Genomic DNA, 17301 nt, shown 5'->3' with positions numbered 1-17301 from the left:
TGTAGTGATCTAGTGGTGGAATAGAGAATTAACAATCTGTCTAAAAAGATAGGAGAGTGAGTTTGATGGATCTTAAATGTTAAGAGAGCAATTTTATAGGATATGTGATGAGGGATTGGCAACCAGTGAGCATTTCTTAAGAGTGGAGTTACATGATCGTATGATTTGCAAGGGGACTTTTTTTGTACACAGGCAAGTTTTTTTGCCAGTTGTGTGAGAGTCCCAGTTAACTGAGACTCTTCTGTACATATAAGAATTTTTGTCAATTCAAATTGAAGTTATTCTAGCAATTGCAAATAGATATTGTTAGGCATACAGGCCCAGATTGTATAAAAGATGCCTAAAGTTAGGTGCCTAAACCCAACTCTATCAGATCTAGGCGCCCATCTTAATTTTCTTAATTGGTGCTAATAATTGAAAGAACCATTAAAAACAATTAAAAGTCCATTAAAAAATTGATTAGCCGGTAGGCACCTAACTCGGTAGGCATATACACCAAGGCGCCTATCAGAAAGTAGGCATAGTTAGGGGCAGATATTGGGCATGGTTTGACTTAGGCACCAGTAGGCGCCTACCTTAGGCCAAGAAATCCCTGGCCTAAATGGCACTGCACCTTATACCGCACAATTCTATAGGATGATTGACAATTGTGCCTAATATTGCTTACGGGTTAGGTGCCGTTAATGGAATCAGGGCCACATTATCTGAATACTTAGGGCTTGATATTCAAAAGGCTTTAACCAGAAAGGAGAGGCTCCAGCTCAGATCACGTCAAGTTCCTCAAAAGGGGATATTCAGTAGCATGTAACCGGGTATGTAGAGAATAATATGGGAACAGAATTTGTCCCAGTCCCCGTGGATAACTGCGGGAAACCAACCTGTGTCATTCTTTAGTGTCAATCTCAACCTCAGTCCTTCTCCATCAGCATTCTTCAATGCAAGGCCTGAGGGACAGTGGCTCTCTCCTTAAAGAATGATACAAAAAGAAGGGAAGTGACGTCATCCCAGTGCATGGCTGCCTGAATCGGGAGCTCCGTAGGGGCTACTGTGAAAAAGTGCTTTTCACGCTTCTAGCGCTAAACCGCGCTTATTCCTCGGATCGCTGTAGCGGGTGAAACCATGGCGACGCGGAAAAAGTTGGACAAATTCAAATATTTCGGCGACGGAGGGGAGAAAGCAGTGAGTGAGCCGCAGGGGAGTGCAGGAGACGCGCTCAAAATGGCCGCGGGGCCGTTGGAGCCGGCGGAGTTGCATGAGGAAGGGACTGTGGCGCTCTCGGGGGAGCTCAACGAGACGGCGCACAAATCCTTCCACACGTGGTTCCAGGACCTGAAAAATGAAATGGTAGGGGTGAGAGTGGATGTGAAAGCTGCTCTGGCGGAGCTCCGTGCGGATGTGGGGGAGCTGGGAACCCGAGTGTCAGCCTCTGAAGAGCACGTGGAGGCATTGTCTGCTACTGTTACTGGGGTTAAGGAATCCACTGCCCACTTATCATCTGAGCTGCAGGAGTTACAGGCGCAGGTGGAAGATCTTGAGAATAGGTCCCGCCGGTGTAACCTGCGCTTTAAGGGAATCCCGGAAGGGGAGGCATATCGTGATTGCAGGAGTGTGGTGCAAGAGTTCTGCCGGAGCCTACTCGGTGTGGATGGAGTTGAGATGCCTGAGGAGATTAAATTGCAGAGAGCGCATCGGAGCTTGGGTCCTGTGAGAGGTCCTGGCTTTAAAGATATCATCGCCTGTTTTGCGGATTATTCCCTTAAAGAGAAGATTTTACAGCTGGCACGGCGCCACCCCCGATTTCGCTGGAATGAGTTGGAAGTGGGCGTCTATCAGGACCTGGCTTGGTCTACACTACAGAAGCGCAGGGCGTTCAAGGAGGTCACGCAAGTGTTGAGGGATGGAGGTCACAAGTACCGATGGCTGTTCCCCTTTGGGGTCTGGCTTACTATCAATGGGAGGTCTCGAAAGGTGGCTACGGTCACGGAAGCCTGGTTAGCTATGAAAGAGCTGGGATGCGTAAATATTCCAGAGACGGTGCCAGCGCCTGCTACAGCTAGCACTTCGGGAGTACCCGGCTCTTGGTCTACAGTTCTGCGCTCTGGCAAGCGAGCGGCTAAACAGGGGACCTGATGAAGAAGACGACTTATTATCTTGACTATTCTTTCCCAAGGCCATCTCGATTGGCATGGACTGGGAGAGGTACTGAGTGGTGTGCTATCTCCGGTCTGGCTCTTGGAAAGAGACTCTGCACTCTCTGATGTTTATCTTTAGCTTTACTGGCGGCTTGTTTTGCTGCAGTTTTTGGTTCTGTGTTGCTGTCATGGGAAGCTGCTTGGGCTAGTCACCTGGGGTATTTTTCACTTTCTAAGGACTGGCTAGACCTTCGCTAAGAGGGTCAGCTTCAGGTATGGGGGAGGGTGGGGGGGTTTGGGAGGGAGTAAGAGTAAGCTTCTAACTATTGGATCATGGAATGTAAACGGTTTGAACAGCCCGGGTAAACGTAGTATAGTATATTGTGAATTGAATAGATTAAAATGGGATATTTGTATGCTTCAGGAAACCCATTTGAGACCCAGACATGTGGGGGTCTTGCGGTCCTCTCAGTTTGTGCATGTATGGACGCATCACAGTGTTCAGTCTGCTAAAAAGGTGGGAGGACTGGCAATTCTTATTCGCAAGGGCTTGGGTTTTACAGTTCTGAAGGTATATAGAGATTCTGGGGGAAGGTGTCTGGCACTGCAGGGTACACTACAGGGCCGTCTTATTACTGTGATTAATATCTATGGTCCCAACGGGGGTCAGGCGGCCTTTTACGGCTCTCTCAAAGAAGATTTAGTCAACTTTGTTGGGGGATCCGTATATTTGGGGGGGACTTTAATGTCACTCCGGATGCACGACTTGATCATTCTCAGGGAGGACTTCGACCATCTACTCGAGCTGCTCGCAAGGCTTTTCTTGCCCTGATGTCCTCCTTGGGCTTGATTGACAGTTGGCGCTTGAATCAACCTTCTCAGAGGACGTATACACATTATTCTTCTGTTCATTGTTCTTATGCCAGGATTGATAGTATTTGGACTCATCGTAACCAGTGGGGGGGAGTCAGAGCTGCTGAAATTGAAGCTATACATATTTCTGATCATGCGCCTGTCTGGATAGCTTGTGAAGGCTATTGGGATGTGGGGCATCATCGGGCCTTTTGGAGGCTTAATGAATCACTGTTAAAGCATACGGAGGCGAATAGGGAAGTGGGGGAGGCTATTACTAATTATCTACACGACAATGATAATGGCATGGTTGGGGACTCCATATTGTGGGATGCTCTTAAGGCTGTGATCCGTGGAGTCTTTATTAAATGGGGGGCACGCCTAAAGCGACAGCGGGAGCGCAGAGCTATATCCCTTCGGGAGACTTTGATTTCTCTGGGGAGGCAACACCAGTGTTCTCCTGATCCGGAAGTGTTTGCACAGCTTTTGAGAGCGCGTCATGAGCTTTCTCTTCTACAGATGGAGGAGATTGATTTTTATAGACTAAGACTGCGTCAGACGATATATGAATATAGTAATAAAGCTGGCTCGCGACTCGCTCGATACATTAAATTGAAACAAGCACGAACCGCTATTACACGGATTAGGGATATGGAGGGGAGGCTGCAGTGTACTGACGGGGCTATTAAGAAGGTTTTTCTTTCCTTTTACACCAAATTATATGGGAAAGTGGAGGGGGTTCAGTTGGACTCTATCAAGGCGTATTTAGATAAAATGACGTTGCCACACCTGGGCGATTCTGATATAGCATATCTTAATAGTCCTGTCTCCTTGGGGGAGGTACTGGGAGTTATTGCTAGATTGAAATTGGGAAAGTCCCCGGGTTTAGATGGGTACACCAATAGTTTTTACAAACAGTATAGGGACATTTTAGCTCCCTTATTGGTGCGGGTTATTAATGGGGTGAGGAGAGGTAATACGTTGCCGCCATCGATGGGAGACGCGGGTATTTCTATATTGCTTAAACCGGGGAGAGACCCTGCTAGTTGTGGGGCGTATCGGCCCATTTCACTATTGAACACCGATGCAAAAATTTTGGCAAAAGTTTTGGCCCTCCGGCTGGGGAAGTGCTTGCCTAGCCTGATTCATATGGATCAATCGGGGTTTATTCAACGACGTCAGGTTAGTGATAATATTCGGAGAACATTACATCTCATCTGGGAGGCACAGCAAACTTTGGATAAAGTAGCTCTTTTAGCAGTTGATGCGAAGAAAGCTTTTGATCAGGTGGGTTGGGATTTTTTATGGCAGGTCATGGAGCGGACGGGATGTGGGGATTTCTTTCTAGCTTGGGTGCGAGCGTTCTACCGATCTCCGAGGGCGACTATTAAGGTGAATGGGGGCTACAAGGAGTTTTTTTCAATTGACCGGGGTACACGTCAGGGGTGCCCTCTCTCTCCGCTCTTGTTTGCGTTGTCGATTGAGCCCTTAGCTATCCGCATACGTGAGCATCCAGATTTGAGAGGAGTATGGATTGGGGCTCAGGAGCATCGGCTTGCGTTGTTTGCTGACGACGTTTTGTTATATGCGCGAGACCCTGAATTTTCCCTTCCTATCTTGTTTGACATCTTTGCTGAATTTGGTCTGGTGTCCGGTTTTACTGTCAATCCGGAAAAGTCGGAATTGTTGGGACTCACTTTGACTGCTGCTGATGAAAGGGGATTGACGGGGAGATTTCCGTTCCGTTGGGCTTCTGGGGCGCTGAAATATTTGGGGATTACTATCTCTCGGGATCTTTCTCAACTCTACACTTTAAATTATACCCCCATTATTAGGCAGATTAAGGCGGATTTACAGCGGTGGTCTGGGCTGTGGCTGTCTTGGTGGGGATGGATAGCGGTTATTAAAATGAATATTTTGCCTCGGTTATTATTTCTTTTTCAAACATTGCCTATTCCGCCCCCGTCTGGGGTGTTAAAAGAACTTCACGCTCTCTTCTTTCGGTTTATTTGGAAGGGGAAGCCGCCTCGGATATCTCGTCAGTGTCTGTGGTTGCCTCGTGGGTCTGGGGGGCGAGCACTTCCCAATTTGTTCTGGTATTATAGGGCGGCGCAGTTGAGACTTTTGTTGGATTGGGATATAGCTGAACAAAAATGTGTAGTACAATTGGAACAGCAATTAATGGGTAACTGGGTTTTAAGATCCTTGCTTTGGTCTTCTTTATCGGATCGGGTGGTTTTCAGAACTTTGAAGAACCCTATTTTGACTCACCTTTTGCGGATATGGTGTGAGACGCGGAAGAAATGGGGAGCAGGGATGGTGCCTTCGCTGTTGGGGGCGTTGGGTGATGAACCTTTTTTCCCGGCGGGTAGGGAGAGCTCGGTTTTTCAACGCTGGGAGCGTCAAGGGCTCCGGACATTTTCGGATGTCCTACATAAGGGGATCCTGGTGTCCTTTGAGGCTTTTCAGAAGAGTGCAGCTTTGCCTAAGGGAGATTTTTTAGCTTACTCCCAAACCCGACATTTTATTCAATCACAGGGCTGGACTGGGGAATCGATCAGGACGAGAGCTCCCTTGGAACATCTATGGCTTACACTTCATAACCTGCCCAAACCCATTTCAGTTCTCTATCAATATTTTAGGGGCTCGGTTGTCTTTCACCCTAAATACAAAAGTCTTTGGTATGTTCTTTTTCGGAGAGGGAGTGGACCCAACTTTGTCTTGAGGTGGGAAAGGCATCCTCTTGTGTTCTTATACAGGAGAATGCCTACAAGGTGTTTACCAGGTGGTATTATACCCCCGCTAGGTTACATAAAATGTTTCCGGGATCTTCTGCAATGTGTTGGAGGTGTGGGGGGGCTGTGGGCACCTTTTTGCATATTTGGTGGGATTGTCTTCCTTTATAAATCTTTTGGAAACATGTTGTTGGCTGTTTATCCCAATTGTTACAATTGGTGCTCCCATTGGTGCCAGTAGAATGTTTGCTGGGCTTCCATAATGTGTGTGAACACACTTGGCAAACTAAACTCCGAAGGTGGGGATTGGCTGCAGCTAAATGTTTAATTGCTAATCACTGGAAAAGATCTGAGGCACCTGTTATGTTAGAATGGTCTCTGAAATTTCATCAATTGTGTACCATGGAACTTTCCATTGCTAAACGACTTGGGCACTATTTTTCATCTCTTCGAACTTGGACTGTTATTATGGACAAGATTGATACTTTGGTCTAAGTTTACTGGAGCTGGGGGATTTGGGGGGATTGTTGCTGTGGGGATAACTGCCTGAAGGAACAACAGGGAGGTGTCCACTTTGTATATTTCAGTTTACTTGGGAGGGGTGGGGGGATTTGTGATTCATTGCAGGGGATATCTGTTTGGCAATGATGTTCTCTTCTTGCTTTATTGTGATTTCTGAGTCTGTTGTCTTCGGTTACATACTATGGAGTGCTTGAGCCTTGATATCCATATTTTGCATGTATAATATAAAACTTTTAATAAAGATTTTCAAGTTAAAAAAAGAATGATACAAAGATGGTTTCCCCACGGTTAATTGCAGGGACGAGGACAAATTATGTCTCCATGTCATTCTCTACTGGGCAGAGCCCCTGAATATCCCCTCTGATTGTCAAGGTAATCCAGGAAGTTATGTGAGAACTGGCAATATTTTGTACTGAGCTTAATGGGCAAGTAGAACTGATTAAATATTGGCCTTACCCACTAGTCCCTCTAAGCTGAACGGGGGGAGGGGGGGCTTCCTCCACTTACAGTCCTGTCAGTGAGGGGTGCTGTTTAAACATCACATTTTCAGTAGTGAGAGTCAGACAAGTTCTGTAGGATTCCAGGGAACCTGCCTTTTCCAAGTGATTGAAAACACAATATTAATGTATCACCCCCCTACTGGTAGCAATGCAGTTGGAAGACACCCGCTCAGCTTAGAGGGAACAGTGGCTGTACCCACATAAGTTTTGCATAATGCTGGTGCCCAGACAAGGCCCAGCATTCAATATCTGGGCCTAACTTTTCCAATGACTGTCAGCATTAAAAAAACCAACAAAAAACACTCACCGCTTCTAGTTGAACATTGACCTATTAGTGTAGAAAAGGAGCATGAATACTTCACCATCCTTAGTCTTCAACTTGCAACTTAAGATGGAGAAAATGCTTTGTAAACCTTGGGCATGCCTTTTACATGGCTAGTGAGACCTTTAGGCAGGAACATCTTAGCTATCTAATGGCTTTCTGTATTAGAACAATACAGCTGGCCTTGCAATGTATATTCTCCCTCAGTGGCAGCTGCTGTATTTGGGAACAGGATGTATATTCACGTGAAAACACTTCCTCTATTGCTGATTAAGTGCCCAGAGAGCATGCAAAACAGATTGTCAGTGCTGTTAGGTGGTCTTCCTGCTACTGCTGCTGGGAAATACCTTCATGCTTCTTCCTTTTGGCTGTTTGTTTGCTCTTCTCAAGGGGGAGAGTTTAAGGGGAAAGATATTGCTCTAATGAACGTGACAGAGAATGCCTAAAGGCCCCATTCAAAGCATTAAAAAAATATATTGTTCATAAGCTCATTATCCCAGCCTCTTGGTTAGTGAGAGGATAAATGACCTAGAAATTATTTCAAGTCTAACAAATTCTGCAATAAAGCATCTGTTTAAAAGAACATAAGACCTTATCTACCGAATACAACCACTGGACTCTAAAGTACTGAGACTCTATGCCAGAGATGTCACACTACAATCCTGAGGTACTACAAATCAATCTGTTTTTCAGGATATCCCTGTGCCACAGCTTCACATGGAGCAGCAGTCTGTGTCTTTCAGCCAGAGCATCCTACCTATAATGATTAGGCTAGATGGGGAAAGGACTTGAAAGGCAGAGAAAGCCTCCTCCTAGGTAACTAAATGAAAGCTCATGGTCAGGGCACTTGTGGACAAAGCGAGGCCCCATCAAAGGCTACTTCTTCCTTTGCCCCTTCTTTTTTTAAGCATGTATGTTGCTGACTCAACTTTCAATGCCAAATTTGTTGCTCAACTCTGGGAGCCAAATTTGACACAATTCTGGGCACAAGGACTTACACCAGCAGAAACCTGGCGTAAATCTTGGTACTAACTTGGGCACAGTTCCCAGCAGTGAATCACGGCAGGAGCGACCTTCCTTAATTCCTGCCTGTGCAGAGCCACTAGCTGATTGGCTGCCACAGTCACACACTCAACTTCCTCATGCCTACATATTAATGTAGGATGGTGTGTATACATTTTGATCAAATGCCAGCAGCCTCTGTTCTTTCAGTTAGGGTCAATTTGTAATCTTTCACCACGATTTCAGTGAATTTCATCAACCATTTTGTTGGTTGCTGCTGTTTTTGGATGTAAAGAGAATTCTTAGAAACATAATGGTAGAAAAAGGCCAAATGGTACATCCAGTGTGCTCATCCGCAGCATCCATCATCTCCTCCTCTACCCAAGAGATCCCATGTGCCTGTCCAATAGTTTCTTGATTTCATACACAGTCATAGTCTCCACCACCACTATTGGGAGACTATTCCACGCATCTACCACCTTTTCTGTAACAAAGTATTTCCTTAGATTACTCCTGAGTCTATCACCCCTTAACTTCATCCGATGCCCTCTCGTTTTAGAGCTTCCTTTCAAATTAAAGACTCATCTTGTATGTATTTATGCCATGTAGGTATTTAAATTTCTCTATCATATCTCCCCTCTCCCGCCTTTCCTCCAAAGTATACATATTGAGATCTTTAAGTCCGTCCCCATTTGCCATATGATGAAGACTATCATCCATTTTAGTAGCCTTCCTCGGGACCAACTCCATCCTGTTTATATCTTTTTGAAGGTGTGGTCTCCAGATTTCTACACAATATTTTAGGAGATGCATCACCATACACTGCATCTAACTAAGATTTAATTTTGGTAGGCAATTTTCCCTTCAAATCAAGGAATTTTATTACGGCATGATATTCAATTTTATCTAAAAATACTCTCTGTATGTCCTAAAACAGCAACAACAAAATGGATGATGAAGTTCATCGAATCATGATGGAGCAGTTGTTCACTTTTTTTGGTCAACATAACAAAACTAGACAACAGACTGACTTAAAAATCTAGCTGTAGATGTATGTCAATGCCATCTGTTGGACAGCTTTTGTGATGCTAATCTTGTTCTTTCTTGGTCAGGCCAGAAACTTTTCAATTGACCCACATATTTATTTTTTGTGGTGTCAAAGATTATTTTAAAAAATTAGGCCTTCTAAATTTGAAACTTTAAAGATGGTGGAATTCTTTATACGTTTGTATTTTAAACTGGCATTATTTTAACTCTCACCTATTAAAGGCATCACAGCATTGAAAAATAACAAGAATGAACTACTTCCCATTTTTGGGTGTCCTTCCCTTCAACATCTTAAACAGCAGAGGACAGTCCCAGCAGCAACTGCTCTTTTCTTGCCCAGGTGCTGTCCTGGCCCAGATATTAAATTTTAGACACCAGTCATCTGGAATTTCTTTATGGCCCTGAAGAATTGCACTGAGTATTAATATGTGTCTCCAACACTGTGGAGTCGGTACACCAAGCTTTCAACTCTGACTCCTCTATTTTAATACTTTCTGACAAACTCTGATTCCTACTATGGACCATAGGCAGCGGAACACTTTTTTTTTTTTTGGGGGGTGCAAGCTAAAGCACCACCCTAGATCTTGCCCAAGCTCCGCCCCAGACCCACTCAAGCTTTGCCCCAGACTTCGTCCCCATAATAATAGTACTAATTGTAATGCCATTTCTTCCATTCATTTTTTCATATACACACAATATAATTGTATTAACAATACATAATGGCAACTAAAAAATTAAACTATACAAAGAACACTTTTTCCCCTCCCCACCCCTGCACAGCATTTTCCCCTTCTCTCCTTCAACCCCATGTGCAACATGTCTCCATCTCTTTCACTGTCCACCATCTCTCTTTTTCTCATTCCCTCCCTTGCTGCAAAGGGAGTGAGGAAAGAGAGAGAGAGGGATCCAGGGTACAAATCTGCCACCCCTTTTACTGCCACATCCAATATGTCTCCCTCTCTCATCCCCGGACTGTGTGCAGCATCTTTCGCCCCTGCCCATCAGCCCCATGCCCAACATTTCTCCTTCTATCACTCCTCTTCAGCACCATGCCACATCTCTTCCTCCATTCCCTCTACCACCAGGTCCAGCATTCCTCCCTCTTGCTTCCCTTTCCATATGTCCCACTGTTCCCTCTCCAACATCACATCCAACATTTCTCCTTCTCATCTCTCTCTTCCCCATGCATCTCTTCCTCACTCCTCTTCCACCATGTCAAACAATTCTCTCCATCCCTATGCCCAACAATTCTCTTCCTTTCCCCATGTGTACCATCTCTCTTTCCCTCTCACTCACACACCCATGCCCAACAATTGTTCCTTTCTATTTCCTCCTCCACCTCAGCATCTCTTTCCCTCCCTCCATTCTTGAGTTTCTTTCCCCACTTAACCATGCTAGACCTTTAAGAAAACAGCTTCTAATCACTTGTACAACTTATCAGCATGACTCTTTCAGGGATGCTAACAATGGGGTCACTGTGTATGCTTTTCTCGGCTCCCCTTTCTTCCACATAGTTGATAGCAAGGATGCAGCAGGAAAAAAGTCTGACCTTTCAGCAGAAATTAAAAAAGGCAATGATGCAGACTGCAAGAAGCATCAACGAGGCCATAAACATTATTTATTTTCTCAATAAACTGACCAAAATTTCTGCAGTGAGAGGTTCAGAACAGGATTCCATTACGAAATAGAAATGTGCATCCCAACAGGGTGTCTCAAATAGAGCCGGCCCCCGAGGCAGCTTAAAGCAACTTCAATCTCAACTCTGTATTGCTTTATCGTACTGACATGTCTATTTAGAGGCCTTTATTTTTTCCACCTCATTGCATTACACTAAAAAACTGTTTATAAACAAAATTCTCTGCTGTGCCATCATCTTCCACTGTGAAGCTCTACAGAAGGCAACATCAGCACCAAAATGAGAAAATCCATTACTTAGCAGACAAGAGGACCACAAAAGCTTGAAATTAGACTAGACTTGGGAGACCCTGGGTCAGACATATTTTATCTTTCATTAGCATATTGGCCCAAATATAAGACATTTGTATTATAGCGCATTTTAGCCCAACAAGAGAAACAGTAGTGGCAGGAATAGGCTAAGGCGGCCCATTATAGGATGAAACATGATAGAAGTCTGCGAGAGACATGGTAAAAAAGGAGGCAGTCCAATATGGAACTAAAGGAGTCAATATTCTGTGATTTAATTGGTCAGAAATGGCTCCTGGACAGTTTAAATCGCTTGTATCTGTTGACATTGAGTAGAATTTACCTGTTAGTGCCACTGAATATCATCAGAAACCGTTAAACTCAAAGCCAGCTATTTTGTCGAGAGTCTGGGGATAGATTCAGCACTGATGCAGTTAAGTGTTGATATTCATCACTTAACCGCCTAAATTTAGTGGTTAAATTGGACTGCATAAAAGTCAGTCTTATCTTTATGCAGTGTCATTCAGGTAGAGAATGACACGGGGACAAATTTTTCCCCACCCCAACAGGAACTCATTTTCCCGTCCCTGCAAGTTCTTTTCCTGTCCCTGCCCCATTCCTGCAAGCTCCGTCCTCATCTGCACAAGCTTCAAACACTTTAAAATCATAAGGTTAAGGCAGAGCTTAGAGGAATGGGGCAGGGACACGGACAATGACAAAACCTGCAGAGATGGGACAGGGAAATTGAGTTCCTGTGGGGATGGGGGACAAATTTGTCCCCAAGTCATTCTCTACATTCAGGTGGATAAATACTGAATATTGAACTTAACCATATAAGAGCTGGCTGCATATATCTGGATGTTCAATGCTGATGCCCAGACTTGGACTGGAGCTGAATACCTAGAAATAATGCTGGCAGTCGTTAATAAAATGTTCACCACCACTGGCTGAATATTGACCCCAAGAAGTTTAAGTTGAAACAGAATGTACCAGTGATTTAAAACAATGACCTCCCTTTATAAAAAAAAATAAATAAATAAATCCACTCCACCAGTTAGCCCATCCTTCACACTAGAGAATGACATGGTGACAAAATTCATCACCATTCCCGTCCCCGCGGATAACCGCGGGAAATAAACCCATGTCATTTTCTAGTGTCTATTTCATCCTCTGTCCTTCTACACCAGCATTATTCAAAGCAAAGCTTGTGGGTCAGTGGTTGTGGCCATTCATACTATGATTCTTCCCTCTTTCCTTAAAGAATGACATGAAGATGGTTTCCTGCGGTTATCCGCGGGGACGGGAATGGTGATGAATTTTGTCACCGTGTCATTCTCTTCTTCACACTAATAATCCTGAGCTAGGAATAGGGTTACTAGTCATCCAGGAAAATCCGGACATGTCTTCTTTTTAAAGGACTGTCTGGGTGCCCGGAGAGATTTCCAAAACCCACTAGTTTGTCCGTGTTTTGGAAGGCATGACACCAGCCTATGTTAGAAGCTTGTGTGCTTTGCTGTTTGTAGCCTCTTTACTTGGATTTTTTTGTGACTTTTTTGTGTTTTATATTTAAGACAGTGATTCCCATCCTAATGTTTTTACCACTCCCCATTTACCGTCCTTTTTTATTAATTTTACTTCGATGTATTTTAAACAATCTTTCCCTCCCCTACTTTCCTTCTGTTTCATGTACGTTAACCTAAATTCGTCTAGGAATCTTTTTAATATTTGATAAAATATTGCTTTTAACTATTTATTTTAATTATTTTTTGCAATTTTCTATATTGAACAACGTTTAGACACTTATTTTGATAGACGGTATATCAAAAATAAAGAAACTCGAAGGGACCCCAGAAGACCCCTGAGGAACGCATTTTTATTTTGCCGAAACATGGCCCGTGTTGGGTCATTTGTATTATACATTATTTGGTTTTTATCTTGTGGGTCACTTGTGACTGTATATACCCTTTGTGGATTGTTTTTAAGATTTTTTTTTTTAAGTTATATGGATGCTTATTAAACTACAAACTGGTACATTCGATCTTCTGTTCTACAATCTTTTTATTGTTTTGCTAGAAATAGGGTTACCAGACGTCCACACTACTCAGTGTCTAAGTTTTAGGTGCATGCCTATGGGAGGGGCATGGGTGTACCAACAGTGTGCAGTGTTATAGAAACAGGGGTCAGATTTCAGATAACATAAATCCTCATGATCAAAGTTGGGTGCGGAAACCGGAGCCAAGTACTATTTTAGAAAGAACACTCATCTGTGAGCGCCCGCTGATTTTCCCCAGTGCTCAGTTTTCAGTGCTACGGATGTGGGCAGTATTTAAATCACTAGGAGGGCAATTTTCAAAAGCACTTTTCAAGTAAAGTAGAGATTTACCCATGAAAACGAGCTTTTATAAAACTGCACATTCAATATATAGATAAGCATCCATGCATGTAGCTTGAATATGCAAGTTTCCGTATACTGAGCGAAGGTGGAGAACTGGAGAGGGATTTGCACTTATGCCCATAACTTGGAAAATTTAAGCATAAGAGCATTCAATAAATAAATAAATCCTGAAAATGATGCATACTAAATAGCATGTACAGCATACATGTAAGCACAGTTTCCCTGGGTAACTTTCCAAGCAGAAATATGTGTATATTCTTCTAAAGAAAATCCAACCTAAGTGGGTTCCAATTTTAAAGTGGAAGAGTGGCCTAGTAGTTAGGGCTGCAACCTCGGCACTCTGAAGTTGCAGGTTTAAGCCTGTGCTGCTCCCTGTGACCTTGGTACGTTAGTCAGACTGTGAGCCCACCAGGACAGATAGGGAGAAATACTTGAGTACCTGAATGTAAACCTCTTAGGTCATAATAGAAGCATAGAAACATGACGGCAGATAAAGGCCACTGCCCATTCACAGAAACCATTATCTCTTCCTCTCTAAACACTAAAATAAATAAATAATAAAACACATACAATAAAAATCATACATGTACAACAAACTAATAACTAAAACTATTGCATATCACACACAAGAAGAAAAAAATAACCCTCTTTCTTCACATTCCTCCCCTTCCCCCTGGACACAACAGTGTCAAACTGCCATGCAAGTAAATGTTGTTTTCCAGCAATTTCTTAAACTGCTCCACTGTATTGCACTTACACACACACCAAAGGTATTACAATGGAAACAAGTCGAAACTGATTGCACAATCAAATATGAATAAAGACTTATGAAAAAGATTATCAAGTGAAACCAAAGCTGTGCTCTCAGATGCCTGCACCAGAGAATCACTAAAGAATTCTATAAGGTTTTTAGCAGGTATATAAGGTATCTTTCTATAAGGTATATAAGGTATCTTTCTATAAGGTATCTTTCATCGAGCACTGCTTTTTTTAGTATAAGAATAAATATGCTTATAGTACTGACTTCTTCTCAATTTGTGAGATATATGGTACAAAATAATTCAATTAGGTGACAGTAAAAAACCAGCACTTATCTTAAAGCTGTTTATGCGCCGGTCATTAACTGCTGACACCAGAAATAGCCCAACGGGAGCCCCGTTTCACCTAGTTAAGGCTTCATCGGGGGTTTGTGGCATTGTGTGCAGCTAGATTCAACTTTGAATCAAAAATGGCGCTGCACACAATGCCACAAACCCCTGATGAAGTCTTAACTAGGTGAAACGGGGCTCCCGTTGGGCTATTTCTGGTGTCAGCAGTTAATGACCGGCGCATAAACAGCTTTAAGATAAGTGCTGGTTTTTTACTGTCACCTAATTGAATTATTTTGTACCATATATCTCACAAATTGAGAAGAAGTCAGTACTATAAGCATATTTATTCTTATACTAAAAAAAGCAGTGCTCGATGAAAGATACCATTCCCTGCTAAAAACCTTATAGAATTCTTTAGTGATTCTCCGGTGCAGGCATCTGAGAGCACAGCTTTGGCTTACACACACACCACCAGGCAACTTGTTCCACAGCATGGGGCCAGCAATGGAAAAGGCCATTGCTCTTATCTCAGCATAATGCATTGACAAACTTTTCTACAGGGAAATGCATCCCCAACTCAGACCTCAAATTGCACCTTTAATTTAAAAGGTCCTTTTTCTTAGATATTTCTGGGCCAGACAGCCAGAGCCCTGCCCAGTAGTGTACTTAGGTTCCATCTACTGGAGTCTCCATCAAAGCTCACTCCAGCCCATCTTAACCACCCCAGTCATCAAAACCCTCCCCAGCCCATCCTCAACTGAATGTCCATATATGGGACACAGGCTGTGCAAGCCTGCCCAGTACTGGGCTTAGTTCCTTCAATTGGTCAATACAGTGACAGATGTGGTGGTGATTGCTTGTACACAATCTGATGAAGACACATCAAGATTTTACACTGAATGCGGAAACGGGGGCTAAAACTTTCAAAGATGAGGGCAAAACTTGCTGCACATAATGTAAGAAATGAGTACTGTTCTTTCAGTGAATATGAGAAATGGGCAGCAAGAGGACAAACATTTCCCTGTCCCATCCCCACGAGTTTTGTTGCTGTTCCTGTCCCTGTCCCTATAAGCTCTCCTTTAACCGCACAAGCCTTGAACACATGATTTTAAAGCATTTGAGGCTTGTGCAGATGAGGACAGAGGTTTCAGGAATGGGACAGGGACAGGAAAAGAACTCGCAAGGACGGGAAAATGAGTTCCTACAGGGATAGGGAAAAATTTGTCCCCGTGTCGTTCTCTAGATGGAATGTCTCCCTTTTTGGAGTACAGAATTGTCTTTGAGGCTATCTTCAGAGCTGGACCTACAGATGAATAGCTATGTGTTCTTTTGCACTTGACTTCATTTTTCAGGCCCTGCTGAATTATGCAAATATTTATGTACTTAAGGCCCCACAAGGAGTCTCTGCACATGGCTCTGCCTCTCCCAAAGGCTGCCACTTGCTATCCTGACAAGAGAAGTTGCTTCTTCCTTCCTTGTCCCATCTGCTAACTGTGGCAACAGGTCTCATAATAAAAGGTATGAGAAGATTATGACCATAGCGTGAATCACATAACACTTACCACCACATGCAGTGATATAGTAAAGAAGGGAGTCCATCCTGGGTGCTATCTTGGTGGGAGCACCGGCACCCCTCTTCCCCTCTTCCCATGCACCCTCCTTCCCTTCCCCCACACCTCTAGTTGTTCACCGCTGTGAGCAACAACTTCAACGTACTCCTCGCGACTCTATGCACGGCTCTCCGAGATCATTTCTGGGAGCCGTGCATAGGAAGTGACATCAGAGGGAAAGACAACGCAGTCGTGCGGAGTACAATGAAGTTGTTGCTCATGGCAGTGAAAAATAGAGTTACAGGGGAAGGATAGGGGAGTCGGGGAAGGAGCAGGGGGCAGGACGCCACAACCCCAGATACCTCTCACCCTTGCTATGCCACTGACCACAAGTAACAGACTGATTTTCTTTTGGTTTGGCAAGTTGGATCTTCAAACGGCAATTAATAACATATCCTGGAGACAAGGTAGTCCTTGGATAACCCACACTTATGTCCCATCAGGGGCATCCACCTGCAAAGGTAAACCTCTGCCTTCTTACAATATAGAGCCTCTTGTTAACAAAACACACAGCTAGTAACAAACGGAAGCTCTGTGAATAACAGCAAACCAGCGTCTTCATCAGAGCAAAGCGTTGATAATATCCAGCAGCAGGCCAGACATAAAGCTCCAAAGGTGGCATCATTAGCCCTGCACCATTTTCTTTCACCAAGCATAAGGACAGAGGGAAGGCCACCCAAGGCATAAAGGCACTTACCTGAATGCTTCCAAAGTCAACATTTTCATAATGGAAATGGGCACATTCAGCCAGCTTAGGGAAGTGTCCCTTCGTAAAAGATAACCTGAAGCAAGTAGGAAATGGGAAACGATCACAAATAAAGCAAAGTGGGCCACCAATGTTGACATGCGGATGGACCAATCAGCCTTTGCGCAGGTCAGCAAAGTGCAGTTTTACTAAGGTGGTTATTTTAGATATCCATATTTAGACCCAATAGCTGGCACATCCAGGTCACAGAAAGGTGCTCCAGTTGAGCAGTAAGGGAAGTCACAGGAGGCATTTTTCTGTTCCTGGAAGGCTCAGAATGAATGAATGAATTAATTAATTAAATGCATACATTAAAAAAAGAAAATTACAAACAACTACAGCATCCTCTGGTTCTCTGGCATGTTTCTCAGCTGGCTGCTGGAACCATTAAGCTACTCCTCCAGGTGCATGTTTATGTGGTCATT

At 43.7% G+C, this 17301-nt stretch overlaps 1 protein-coding gene across 7 annotated transcripts in view; it reads right to left on the bottom strand.

Moving 5' to 3' along the window:
- ARHGAP32 (Rho GTPase activating protein 32) overlaps positions 1–17301 on the bottom strand; it is a 786874-nt gene that overhangs the window by 324820 nt on the left and 444753 nt on the right. For all 7 annotated transcript variants that reach the window (XM_033918046.1, XM_033918043.1, XM_033918048.1 and 4 more), the window contains one exon: positions 16829–16913. In XM_033918046.1, the coding sequence (XP_033773937.1) occupies positions 16829–16913 (85 nt within the window). The remainder of the gene's footprint in view (positions 1–16828; positions 16914–17301) is intronic.

The sequence above is a fragment of the Geotrypetes seraphini genome, chromosome 13 (assembly GCF_902459505.1).
Source record: "Geotrypetes seraphini chromosome 13, aGeoSer1.1, whole genome shotgun sequence".
NCBI lineage: Eukaryota > Metazoa > Chordata > Amphibia > Gymnophiona > Dermophiidae > Geotrypetes > Geotrypetes seraphini.
This window is presented reverse-complemented; position numbering and strand designations above follow the sequence as displayed.